This window comes from Clarias gariepinus, chromosome 21 (genome assembly GCF_024256425.1).
Source record: "Clarias gariepinus isolate MV-2021 ecotype Netherlands chromosome 21, CGAR_prim_01v2, whole genome shotgun sequence".
In the NCBI taxonomy this organism is placed as follows: Eukaryota; Metazoa; Chordata; class Actinopteri; order Siluriformes; family Clariidae; genus Clarias; species Clarias gariepinus.
In genome coordinates, this window is record NC_071120.1 from 5,822,476 (window position 1) to 5,836,504 (window position 14,029).

General features: G+C 39.8%; 1 protein-coding gene across 1 annotated transcript; it reads right to left on the reverse strand.

Annotated features, from left to right (window-relative positions):
* Positions 1-6,990: 6,990 nt before the first annotated feature.
* LOC128509755 (H-2 class I histocompatibility antigen, Q10 alpha chain-like) lies at positions 6,991-13,802 on the reverse strand. Its single transcript, XM_053481589.1, has 4 exons — positions 13,745-13,802; positions 11,207-11,473; positions 8,559-8,834; positions 6,991-7,318 (listed from the first exon to the last, which is right to left on the reverse strand). Exons 1-4 carry the CDS (start codon positions 13,770-13,772, stop codon positions 7,011-7,013), a joined length of 879 nt encoding a protein of 292 aa, XP_053337564.1. The 5' UTR covers positions 13,773-13,802; the 3' UTR covers positions 6,991-7,010.
* Positions 13,803-14,029: the final 227 nt, after the last annotated feature.

Consider the following 14,029-nt stretch of genomic DNA (forward strand, 5'->3'; position numbering starts at 1 on the left):
TGGCGGTCCCTGGCCTCGGCGTCGTCGCGGAAACTCGGAGGCTGGGTCGAGGCCCAGCCGCGACGGGTAGCCCTGTCCCCGGCTAGGTTCACCTACCCAGCGGCCGCGAGCCACCGAAGATCGCTCGGCTCTCTCGCCGCGGTGTTCACCCAAGATGGGCTCGGCGCAGCGCCTCGGACAGGGACGCCGGTGCCGCTAACCGGAGGTGCTCGCGAAGCCGGTACGGCCGGATTCCCCGAAGGAACGCGCGAGAGGGCCACCCGGACGGCTGTTTCTGCCGGGGACCAGCCCGCGAATTTGGCGGCTAGCTCTACTTGAGCGATGAACGCGTGGGGATCGCCGGTGCCGTTGTAGGCCGGCAGGCGCAGCTGTAGGTCGCTTCGCTGGCGGACGGGGCATGGAGCTGTAGCTTGCTCCAGTGCCGGCGCCGCGTCACTGGAGGAATCCTCTCCGAGGTCCAATGCCGGAACTTGGAACGCTCCGCTCCGGTCGCCGCTCTTTGCCCGCGCTGGCCCCATCAGGGAGGGTCTTCTTCCTCCTCAGCTGCTCTGCTACTCGGCGGCCTATTTTGATCCTCCGGATTTCCTCCGGGGTGCGCTCTAACTCGCGACTCTCCATCCCACTTCTGACACCAATTGTAGCATTTTTACGCCGGAAAGGATGGTGGAGAGACGAGTGAGCTTTCTTTGCTGCCCAATGCAAAGGGCTGGGAGTATTTTATTTACTACACACCGGTGAACCAGCAGCATACAACAACAACACACATATCACACATACCCTGGCTGAAGCCACTAAACCAAACACCTTTCCCCAACACGGTGAACACATAACAGTCCCTCCCGCAAAGCATGATGGTTATTACTCCAACCCCACCCACGCCACAATATCCTTTTGATTCATACATATTCACATTTTATACATTTCTATTATTTCTTTTGATTGTGTAAAGCTACGTTGCGACAGTGACTATTGTTATTGTAAATCAAATCAAATCACTTTTATTGTACAGTAACGTTCAGTACATTTATTTAAAAAGCCTATACAAATAAAATTGAATTGAATTAAATAGATGTGTCTTGAGTCGTTGTTTAAAGATTGCCAAGGACTCAGCTGTACGGAAATTTAGTAAGTTCATTTCACCACTTAGGTGCTAGATCAGAAAACAGTCTGGATGTATGTCTTCCTTGATCTCTAAGAGATGGTAGGACCAGCTGAGCAGGGCTGGAGGATCGGAGGCACCCTGGTGCGGTTTGGGGTGTGGGTCTAGATCTGAGAGGTTAGTGGGTACTGGGCCATTTTTAGCTTTGTAGGCAAGCATCAGGGTTTTACATTTGATGTGGACAGCTACAGGAAGTCACTGCAGGAAGCAGAGAATTAAGGTGATGGTGTAAAACGAGATGTGCAGCTGCATTCTGGATCAGCTGCAGAGGACAAATGGTGGACAGAGGCAAACCTGCCAGGAGTGAATTGCAGTTGTCGAGTCTTAAAATAACAAGGGACTAAACAAGCACCTGAGTAGCCTGTGTAGAAATAAATAGGCAGATTCTTTTGATGTTGTAAAGGAGAAATCGACAAGAGCGAGTAAGATTAGCAATGTGTGAGAAAAAAGACAGTTGATTGTCCAGAGTTACCCCAAGATTGCGGGCAGAGACTGAGGAAGTGAGCTGATTGTTGTCCAGGGAGATCACCAGGTATTGACAGAGGGATAGATCACCAGAGATGGAGAAGGGAATAGAGAACTTGTAAACTCCATGCACACAGACCAGATGTAGGAATCGACTCCGGACCCAAGTGGTGCAAGGTGACAGTGCTAACCACTAAGCCACCTTGTTCCATGTGATGGCAAAATTAGGGACAATTAAGTGTTTTTTTTTTGTTTTCCACTTTTCGCTGCTTTGAATAAATACTGTGAGTATTATACTGACAGCAATACATCAACGTAATTATAACTTTTAAAAACAACCTGACACCAACGGTGTTAACTTCTGTAAGGTTCAAAACGTAATGTCACCACAACATTTTGAACCAAGAATCTTTGCTGGGATATGTACATATACAGTACAGTAAAGTGTAGTAATAGAGTAAATTGATTTATTATGTTAACAATTTAAATAAATTTAAAAAATAATAATAAATAATCAACCTCAACTGCTCATACATGAGGAAAGCATAATAACTGGGTTAATAACAGGTTTCTCAGACAGTGTTGTGTACAGTAGATAATCCTTTATCTATGTTCGTGTTAACATGATTTACTGTAAAAAATGACACTTATAAGTTGTACTTGACCAGATCTTGACAGTTGCATTTGCTAGTCACTAGTTTTAAACTGATTGGTCTAATATTGATGCAAAATTCATGCAATTATACGACAATAGAAAAGCACATTCTGCAATTGTAATATTAGTCTAAAAATGCCCAAAATCAAAGTGTAATCCTTGTACATTTACTGTAACTCTAATTTTTGTAACCATTTCTGCTACTCTGCAAAACCCTGTTAATTAAAGAAATAGAAATAGAAATAAACAGTTTGTTTATAAATAAATCAAATAATGAAGAATGTTACAAAAGCACTATACAGTACATTAGCACAAAAGCTAATTTCTGATAGAAAAACATACACTCACCAGCCACTTCATTAGGTGCACCTTACTAGAAATGAGATGGACCACTTTTGCCTTCAGATCTGCCTTAATTCTTCATGGCAGAGATCAACAAGGTGTTGGAGACATTCCCCAGAGATTCCCTTTGGTCCATATTGACATGAGAGCACAGATCACACAGTTGCAGCAGATTTGTCAGCTGAACATCAATGATGGGAACCTCCCATTCCACCACATCCTGAAGGTGCTCTATTGGAGTGAGATCTGGTGATTGTGGAGGCCGTGTAAAGTACAGTGACCTCACTGTCTTGTTTAAAGAAGAAACAAGTGGTTTTAATGGTAATGATGTTAGTGTTCCATATAATTGGTTTATATGCACAGAGATGCTGCTGCACAGAAGAATGAAATAATGACAGAACCTGTGTTGTGTCTGTGTTCTTGGGAAGTGTTTCATTTTCACCTGAAGCGTATACAGATATTTAAAACTTACCTAATAGGACTTTATTCAAACAAACAAACACAACAAATTGTTCTTGAAAAAAAAAAACTTTTCTTATTTCATTATTTTTCTGAAATATTTTAAATATGTTCACCTTTTAGATATCATTATGCTCAGAAATGTAATTAGTGCTTTAGTGGAAAGTTTAATAGATAAACAATATTGTTTAATTACACATTTTCTGTATGTGTTAACAGTACAAGGTTTTTAGTGTGAGGTTTTAGTGTGAGAGCTCTAATTTATTGAATATTCAGAATAAATGTGATTTTATTTAATAAAGCAGCAAATAAGATCCTTCACACTTATCCATCACAATGAGAAACAAAAGCATAATGGCTCTAGTGGTTTATTTGCTCGCTTATAAACCTTTCCTAGTAAGTTTTATTTCCTGCAGCATCAGGACTGACCTAACTATATAATATAGACTGAATTCATGATTTTTTGATTGCAAAGACATTGTCCCACTTGCTGCTTTAACTGTTACAGTTGTTAATTTTTTGTCCAGATCTGTAATAGTATATTTTCCTTACTTCTGAAGATTTTGATAAACAGAGAGTTGGGTCACTGATCCAGTCTAAACACTGTACACAAGGAGGATTTTAATTTGACCTAAAAATGTGATCGATTTGAATTCTTTTTAATGGCGAATAAAGGTTCTGCTTAGGTTCTGCTTTCTAACAAACTTTACATTGAAGACTTTATGACATTTTGATGCAACAGAAGTGAGTTTGACACAATTAAGGGATGTACATTTTTGTGGTAGAAAAAAAAATGGACAAGTTCTCAGAATGGACAAATGGCTGTTTTTCAGAAAGTGGCTTGTGGTTTGTGTCTGAGCTGATTTTCAAATGCCTAAGAGAAAAAAAGTAAAAGTTCTAAATCTGAAAATGGTTAAAACACCAACCTTGGTGTTTTAGTACAGATTTGTAGTAGTCCACTAGATGGTGACAAATGCCCAGTGCAGTTAGTTCTGGTCACATTAAAATAAAAAAAATAAATGAATAAAATATGTTCACAAAAAAAAAAAAAAAAAACAGTTTCTAAACAAGACCAAATGACTAGTGGAAACTCTCTTATACCTGCACTAATTAAGCTATTAAACACACCCAAGTAGGACAAATAAAATATATTTGCTTTGTTAGGCACATAATTGCCTCAGTAGTGATTTTCTGCTAGAGTCTTTACAAATCTGTAATTCTCTTAAGATTCTCTTAACTTGCACTTTTATTAGAATTTTCTACATAGCAAAATGAGACCTGATGTGAAGTTTACAGTAAAAAAGAAAAAAAACATAATTGAGAAGAAATTAAATTGTGATTCATTTAAAAAATATCCAGAAAGAATTATACAATAATCCTATGGATTAATGTTTTGTAAATATCATGTTATATGTTATAATTACAGAACATCAAAATCATTATGTACACACATTACAATGGCACAGCTCCATTACTGACAGGAGAATACACAACATATGAATACTCCAGTTCATCATACATCCTCTTGAGCATCTTCTCAGAGAACTGTAGAAGTAGAAGAAAATCAACTTTAACTGCTTGTAATAAGATATTATATTACTGCATGTAAATCACAAATCATTTATACAATATTTATTATTGACCTTTTGTAGTCATACAGTCTGTTTGACTGGGTTTGGGCATCGACACATCACACACTTAATCATAATCTATAAGCAATTTGGAAATGCCAATCAGCCTACTGTACACTGTCTTTGAACTGCGGGAGGAAACCAGAACATCCAGAGGAAACTCAACAAGCACAGGCAGAACATGCAAACGCCACTCACACAGAGACTGGAGATGAGATTTGACCTTCTGACCTTGGAGGTGCAAGACAACAGTGCTATCCACTGAACCACTGTGTCGCTGGTTATCTCAATAAATATCTAAGATAGTCTTAGATAGTCTTTGACTGTACCCCAGACCTCCTTGACATCCTAAAACCGGTGCCTAAACTCATATACTGTACATAAGATTTATACTTAAAATCTTCCACCAGATTTATAAAACAAGCCTGTAGTTTTTGTTAAGAAATTAAAACTGGGTTAATAAATACATCTGGAGGAAACTGTATCTACTGGCTTTCCAGTTTGTAATCTAAGATTTACCTCATTATCTTCTGCCTCAATGCCTACAAAACAGAGAGAACACTATTATTATCATTAATATTATTATTATTATTATTATAGGAGACATACTTTACCTCGGTGTCTTTTTTGGTGCTTGATAATCAGAACACTGAGAAAAATCACAATCATGGCACCAAACACTGCGACCAACCAGAAGACGTCAAGAAGGACTGGCAATTTGAGAAAACATTAAAGACATGTTTCATGTAAAAGAGACAAATTGTGAGATCTGTAATGTGATGAACACTCAGCCTAAATGTAGGGTTTCCTGTACATTCCTACATACAGTTGTCCATTTGAACTGAACTGAACGTTTTTTTTATTTGCCATTTTTACAGATAGAACAGTACATGTACATACTGTAGTAATTCTGTAGTAATACTGAATAGCAATACTGTAGTTTTCTGGGTTTAATCCAGTAAATGGCTGACAGCAATGTGGAGCACACAGGAAAAAAAGTCAGCGCTTGTAATATGCTTTAAGCCATTAGACACACAGCATAAATGTTTCCAGCATAAGTAGGCTTTCTTTGTACCAAGTGCCAAAAGAGGAACACCTGCATACCATACTCCATGGAGCTCCAGGAGCAAGGGCCTCTGAGTGTAATGACGGGGTTCTCACACAGGGCAGAACCGCGCAAAGATACTCTGCATTGTTCAGAACGGGCAGTTCCACAGGCTGCTATCCTTTGGAGTTCTGAGGCGCGGTTACTTATACATGCGGTTGCCAGGCAACGCTGTTGTAAGGCAATCAGTCACGACACGCCACACCTGGTGGCCTGTTTGTTTAAGGGTCCTGATACCTCAGCACTTTGTACGATCATTTAGGTAGCACCGGTAAGGTATCCAGGCCAAAGACAAAGAAAAAGAAAAGCAAAAAGAAAACTTAGAAAAGAAAGCACGCAGCGAGAGAGAGAAAGAGACGCGCATTAGTTTAGCATGCGCTCCTAATTAAGTAATAGTGAGTCTAAAAACTCTCTCCCATAAATCCACGGTGAACGCCCCGAGAAGATCAGAAGTTTATTTACATTTTCTAGAGCTCTGTTCGGTCTCGAGCAGATGTTGGAGCTCTGATTACTTTGTGTTACTGTATCAGTTTTCTTCCATTTCTCCTTTTAATTTCCCATTAATAATCTTAAAATGAGAAGGTGGTCCTGTGCGTGTCATAAGCACTCTCACTACCTCCTATTTTACTGACCCCCTCAGAAGCCCTGCTTTATGGTTCTAATAAATGCTATCTTGTGGTGCGGCTCTCCAACCTGCACCATGTAACACTGAGTGGCATTCAGCTGGCTCTGTTGCTGAGGATGTACTGCTGTTTCCACCAGCTGGGTGTGAGAGTCGTGTGCTTCTTCCACTAGCTGGCTTTATGGATGTCATGTTCACTCTGACACAAGGTTTAAGCAACCTAGTTCCTGCAATGCATCCTACAGTAAGTTTGAGAACATCATGGTGGCACCACTGACAGGTTTGCATGACATCATGCTTGCAGCACAGCCACCTTGATTTGACGACATCGTACTAGCAGGGTACTCCGACTTCTAAAGTATCATGCTCTTACAGCAGCAAAACAGAGGACGGACACTATATTAATGTTTAAAAAAAACCTTTATGGGAATGATTTTAAGGGGTCTAGGGGCTTTTGACCAGATATTAATAATCACTTTAGCTGATACTTTACAATTTATTAAAATCTTTACATTAAGCCTTTTTTATCTGCTGTATCAGTAAGTCAGCATTTACACTTTAAATATATAGTTTTATAGAAAAGTATTTCTCAGACCTTTCTGCTCAAGAATACTAAGCACTAACTCCTTCTTCAAGCTGCTGTGCTGAACCACGCAGGTGTAGTTCTGGAGCTCCTCAGCTGGGACTTTCAGGATGCTTCTCTTCTGGAAGCTTCCATCCTGGTTGGGTAACGTCTCTCTGAGCTCCACATCCTCATGCACGTCCTCTCCGTCCTTCTGCCAGGTGATATTTATTGGTTTGGGGAAGAAACCTGTAGTGTGACACACCACCTCTGGAGAAGGAGACAAGTGTTTCTGGAACACTGACCCCTCGGGACGAACTGCAGAGTCACAGATATTAATATTTCAAGACTCACAGATTTATTTAGATGTGTGTCAAACTGTAACTACCACAATATAGTCAAACATTTAGCTTATTTATATATGGAAATAATTATCAATAAACCACAACCTCATACACTTTATTGCCATGTCGGAGCCCATTGCCTATCCATACTGACTTGTTAAAAGTGCATCTGGTCAAACAGATTACTCTGATTACACTGATTATATATATTATACTATATATATATATATATATATATATATATATATATATATATATATATAATAGGAAAGTAAAGGGTTAAATAAGGGAGAAAGGGGAAAAAGGAAAGGAAAAGGTGTGCATGTGCAGGTCAGGCACAGGCTGGTGAGCGGTGGTGGCGGGCAGAGTGGCAGCGTGGACCCGCATGGGCACCAGCTCCTGTGTCGGTCACTCGCGCTGACTCTCCTGTCAGTGGATGGCTGGACCGCCCCCTCCCAGGTGTCCTGTGGGCCGGCCTCAGACGGGAGTCTTCAGTGACATCCTGTGGCAGGCCGGCTTTCCCCGGCTGGGAACAGGGGCTGTGACGTGTGCCTCTAGCAGCATTTTTGGGGCCAGGGGTAGCTCAGTGGTTAAGGCATTGGACTACGGTTCGGAAGATCCCAGGTTCAAACCCCACAACCACCAAGTTGACACTGTTGGCCCTTGAGTAAGGCCCTTAACCCTCAACTGCTCAGATGTGTAATGAGATAAAAATGTAAGTCCGTCTGCCAAATGCCCAAATGTAAGCAAATGTTAATGTAAGCATTCTCTTCCTCGGAGGCAGGGCCACGAAATGAGAAATGAGCTCTGTGTAAGAGTGAACAAGCTGCGAAAGCTCCGGCAGTGAGGTCGTGGATGTCCTCTGTCATGGCGATCAAAGGGCGGAGCACGTACATACTTTTCCATCCCATGTTCCCTTCCTCCCTCCTTTAATACTTTCCTTTTCCTATTTCCTAAATAAAATTACTCCTTTTCCATAAAACCTCATCTTGTATCCATGATTGTGGTGCCATCTGTGCATCAAACCAGTTACAATATACTGTACAGTGTATATATAACACCAGGAGACCAAAACTGTTTGATGTAGAGGAGTTAAAGTGCTAAAGGTGAAGGCTAATTTTAAAAGAGTGCAATATTTATATGGCACATTTATTCATACTACGTTATGTGTGTGATGTATCAAAGTGAAGAATGGCCTTAAAGATCGGCTTTACCTTTCCTCTCCAGAGTTTCTTTGCCAAAAGACAGAAACAGCTGTAACTGGTCTATACAGTCATGCTCCAGGTAGCTCTTCCAATATGTAGCATGACCTGCTGTAGACACCCAGTTGGCTGTGCTGATCACACGGTGATATCTGGCTGCAATCCAGGTTTCAGTTCTCAGATCCAGAGCAACGAAATCCTCTCCATCATAACCATACTGCATGTATACTCTAATGGTGCCGTCATCATCCAGCTCACAGCCATACATCCACTGCAGTGTATGAACTTCTGCACAAACACACAATCACACACACATACAAACATACACACTGATTTTGTTGGTTATTTCTAAATGAACTCATTTCGTCCTGCATGAAGATCACAGTTAGCTGACATCAGATCCTGCAGACTGTACCCTTCTGAACTCTAATGGAATTGTATATGTAAGGAAGAGCACACTCTGTGAAGTGCCGTTATAGAACAGTATCATCATAAGTGTTCTTTTAAGTGCACTTGCATCTTATACCTTTATCATGCACTTTCTGCTTATTGCACTTCTGGTTAGACCTAAACTGCATTTCGTTGCCTTGTACATGTACATGTGTAATGGCAATAAAGTTGAATCTAATCTGATCTAATCTAATCTAATCTAATCTAATCTAATCTAATAAAACAAAGTTAATGTTAACCACCAGTACCTCACAGTGTGTTATTTCTTTTATACCACCACAATTTATTTGACACTCACAACAACATGTCATAAAAATAAGTTAGTTCTTTTTCTCAGCTATTATTATTACTTAAATAAGAAAAACAAAGTTTATCATGTTACCATGATACCAGTTTGGACTGTTTACTGTGCAGGCCGTATGATTGAGCTGTTACTTAAAAAAATAATAATAACATTATAAAACAATAATATTAATATTATATTGTGATATATTAATATTAACTTGATTTGTAGTTGCATGACTGTCGTTGCGGCTGGTATGGAAAATTAATCGATGCTTTCTTGCCAATCATAACCCAGAAAGCAACAGTGCATTGGTGTATGATGAAGTAAGCTATGTATAATATAATCACAGAAGACAGAGTCTGTCTAGTGTTAAAGACTTGGATCAGAGTCACTCTCCTCATTTAGAAATTACTGTCGACATCTGTCAGGAAGTGCTTAGTCAACCCAAAGATAAAGTTTACATACTCTATTTGTAAGGTGAATAATGAATTGAGATAAAACAGGCGCAGATGGTCATTTAGCTGGCTTTATCTGTGAGAGTAAAGAGGAACACCCAAGGGGTTACAGTCTAAAGACATAGATACTACTGACATGTCTGCTGTGTTCCTTGGGCTTCATGATGCTGTTTGTTCAGTATTTCTCTAACAAACCTCCGAGGGCTTCACAGCTGTATTTACAGTACACACAGCTGGACTCTATTTACGAATGAGGTGACTTCTGAAGGCAATTGGTTCCACTGGATTTTTGTTAGGGGAATCAGAGTAAAGGGGGCTGAATACAAATGCATGCCACACTTTTAGATTTTTATTTGTAAAAAAAAAAAAAAAAAAAAAAACATTTATAATTTTTCTTTCCACTTTGATTGTAGCCTGATAAAATGTGGAAAAGTTCAAGGGGTGAATGATTTTGCAAAGCACTGTATATGTTGTTTAAGACCCATTACTACTCAAGGCAAGGATAAGAATTTAATGAAGCAGCCAAACTCATGAACAATGGACAGAATCTCTTTAATCGATGAGCAGGCTATGGGTTAAAAAATCAAGTGATCTGATTGAGCAAATACGAGAAAATCCGTGGGCAGACAAGAAAAGTCTGACAAGAAATCTCATGGGGAACAATTTTGGTGAGAAAATTGCCATATTGTGGAGATTCCTTGGACCTCCTGGACTCTCATAGGGCTCTCTTCTAAAAAGTTACACAATTATTAAACATGTCAATTCTTTCTGTAGACTATTCATGAGAAAAAAAGTCTCCCTATAAATACACCTCTGTGGCACCAGGGTTTGGTCTTTTCTGCCTGACTTGTGATAGTCTCACCAAGCTCTCCTTTTAGTTGCTGGTGCCTTATTGAGAACCTCTTGCTTCTCCACGTACGAGTGCTCCTCATTCTCACTGTTTGCAAATCCACTAAATAGACAGATATTCCTTGTTCTCACTGCAATCTTATCATACATCTGCTGAAAACTCATCAGTTCTCCTCAAATACACTTGTTCACAGTCACAGAATAACCATTGTCTCACATTGTCTATGTGCTTTGGCTAAAATTTCTGAATGAACTGCAGGTGTTTGACAGTCAGCGTAGGAAAGTAGTATAGATACTGCAGAATGAAGATCTGAAAAGGACCCTGGTGGGACCAGAATAAAAACGATTTTGCGATGTTAGACTTGTCTACGAGGAGTCATAACAATCCCAATCTTGCAGTCATACAGTACAGTACTCTCAGAATACAGGTGGGTTCACCCTTATGCCGTCTGTTAAAGATCTTTTAAATACAAGACTCCTTAACAGGTCATTAGGTGATACTTATAAAATTAAGATAATATTAAACTTTACTTTATCTAATTAATCCAAAGACGTCTGCTGTTAACACTGAAGCATTACTGACATGCACCTGTAGAAGCTCCAAATGTGTTTACATTTACCTTTAGTCCGATTATAGAGTAGAATTACTGTGGCCAAGAGTGTTTTCAGATCCTCTTGGTGACTCAGCATTTGTTGTGTCTGTCTGTTCCAGTAATATGGATAATGAGCATTTACTTTCTTGAGCCACTCTGTCTTCAGGATCGTCTTCCTGGTGTTGCTGTCATAGTACACAACCTGCTCCCCATCCACTAGACCCACAGCAGTGAACTCTGGGAGATTTATTCCTGGTGTTATGCCAGTGTAGAGGCACTGCAAAGAGTGTGTGTCTGTAAAATGATGTAAATTCAGTGAATCAATAATGTTAAAATCCCTCTGCATTTTAAGCTACAAATCCTGATTATTAACTGCTATAGTAGCTGAACTGTTCATTATTTAGATATTTGCTTATTAATTTAATTTAATAACTCAATTATTTGCACAACTTTGTTTGCAGATGACATTGTGCTCTGTAGCGAGAGCAGGGAACAGGTGGAGGAAAATTTGGAGAGGTGGAGGTATGCTCTGGAAAGCAGAGGAATGAAGGTTAGCCGCAGCAAGACGGAATACATGTGTGTGAATGAGAGGGACCCAGGAGGATTGGTGAGGCTACAGGGAGCAGAGGTAAAGAAGGTGCAGGATTTTAAGTACTTAGGGTCAACGGTCCAGAGCAACGGAGAGTCTGGAAAGGAGGTGAAGAGGCGGGTACAGGCAGGTTGGAATGGGTGGAGAAAAGTGTCAGGTGTGTTGTGCGATAAAAGAGTTTCAGCGAGAATGAAAGGAAAGGTGTACAGGACAGTGGTGAGACCAGCGATGCTCTACGGCTTAGAGACAGTGGCGCTGAAGAAAAGACAGGAGGCAGAGTTGGAGGTAGCAGAGCTGAAGATGTTTAGGTTCTCCTTGGGAGTAACAAGGATGGATAGGATTAAGAATGAGTTTATCAGAGGGACAACCCATGTTAGATGTTTTGGAGATAAAGTCAGAGAGGCCAGATTGAGGTGGTTTGGACATGTTCAGAGGAGAGATTGTAAATATATCGGTAGAAGGATGCTGAGGTTGGAACTGCCAGGCAGGAGGTCTAGAGGAAGACCAAAGAGGAGATTTATGGATGCGGTGAGAGAGGACATAAAGTTAGTTGGTGTGAGAGAAGAGGATGCAGAGGATAGGGTTAGATGGAGGCAGATGATTCGCTGTGGCGACCCCTGAAAGGGAACAGCCGAAAGACAAAGAAGAAGAAGAAGAAGAAGAAGAATTATTTGCACAACTGTTCAGACAATAGTCACAGATAATAATACAGTATACAGTTTTACAGAAATTAACATGGATATTTAGATTCTGAATAAATAAAGAGTGCAGAGAAAGAAATCCTTTCATTCCATTTAAGATATGATAAAAATATATAGCATCGATTATAGAACCTTTCTAGTCCAACTAGGTACTGTGGAGGCCTATGGTGCATTTATTACCATTTTTTACCATGAAATCGTGGGAGGACCTCCGGTTAATTTTCACACATGCATTCACACATGGGCAATTTGGGAACACCGTTTAGCCCAAAAGGCATGTCTTTGGACTGTGGGAGAAAACTGGAGTACCCAGAGGAAACCCACCAACCACGGAGAGAACATAAAACATACAACAGTCAGTCATAACATAACAGCTTATTAATGGGTAGGTCCTACCATTTGCAACAGCAATGACCTCGTGTTCTGACACCTTTTTATAGAAACCAGCATTAACCATTTCAGCAAGCAACTCAACCATTTCAGTTGAGTTACAGCAGTGCATATATTGGAATGAAGAAAAAGAGAAAATGGTAAGAGAAAAAAAATGGGAAAATGTTCGGATTTTGGTGACTTTGACACGGACCAAATTGTAATGGGTGTCACTGGGTTAGAGCAACACCAATAATTAGCCTTAGAATAATAATGACAAAAATATTAGGTAATTATAATGTTATGGCTGATTGGTGAAAATAACACAAGATCAAAGCACATGTGCATTACAGGCTATAGAAGCTTTTAAATGACATCAGGCCCACGCCACTGCGGTCCACATTGCTCAAGATAAAGGCCGTGTTGGCTAAGGTGTTTATAATTCGTTTTATGCATGCTGGTCCTCTAAAATAGTAATAAATTACAATATAATATATAATAGCTATAGAAAACACACCATGAGTAATAATAATGGTGCCATTTTGGCCACAGTCACACCAAACAGAAGAGAAAAACGATTCTGCACTACTACTAACTAATAGACATAAAACAGTGAGTCTCTCATTCACCATTCACAACCAAACACCTGCCCTCACACACACCACACATGCACACACAGTGAGATAAACACACAGACATACAGTACATGACAATGTCTTTGTTATAACTCAGACTTTAGGTAATGATGCAAGAGAAAAAGAATCCACTTCAATGTGGAACAGTAAATCTGCTTCATCACACCCTTCTCACAGTGGATTAACACCATGACCTGAAGTGTGTCACTACTTATATAATGTACACATGAACAACAAACAGACATTATTCAATATATTAAATAACTCCTACCTGCAAATTTCTGAAGAAAAACACTCATAAAGAAGAACAGGAATATTTTGAGGATAGAACTGAGCTCCATTCCTGTAGAGTTTAACCAGAGTTACTCTTTACTGTAAGTGGTTTTGTAGGCAATCATTTGGGTAAAATATATTTATATTTGGTTTTATATAATCATATGTGCTAAGCACAACATCATGCAAAAACCTGATTACGCAGCAGTTCTTAGTGATTTTTGTTTCAATTTTATTGAAGACAAAAAAACATGACAAATGTCAAAATTTCAGCAATGCCGAA

What these genes read in the sequence shown, in the direction of transcription:
- LOC128509755 (XM_053481589.1), bottom strand. Translation starts at nt 13,772, where the DNA reads ATGAGTGTTTTTCTTCAGAAATTTGCAG. An exon ending in TTTTCTTCAGAAATTTGCAG is followed by an intron (nt 11,474 to 13,744) that starts GTAGGAGTTATT and finishes ATCATTTTACAG; the next exon opens with ACACACACTCTTTGCAGTGC. An exon ending in AGAAACTCTGGAGAGGAAAG is followed by an intron (nt 7,319 to 8,558) that starts GTAAAGCCGATC and finishes GTGACTCTGCAG; the next exon opens with TTCGTCCCGAGGGGTCAGTG.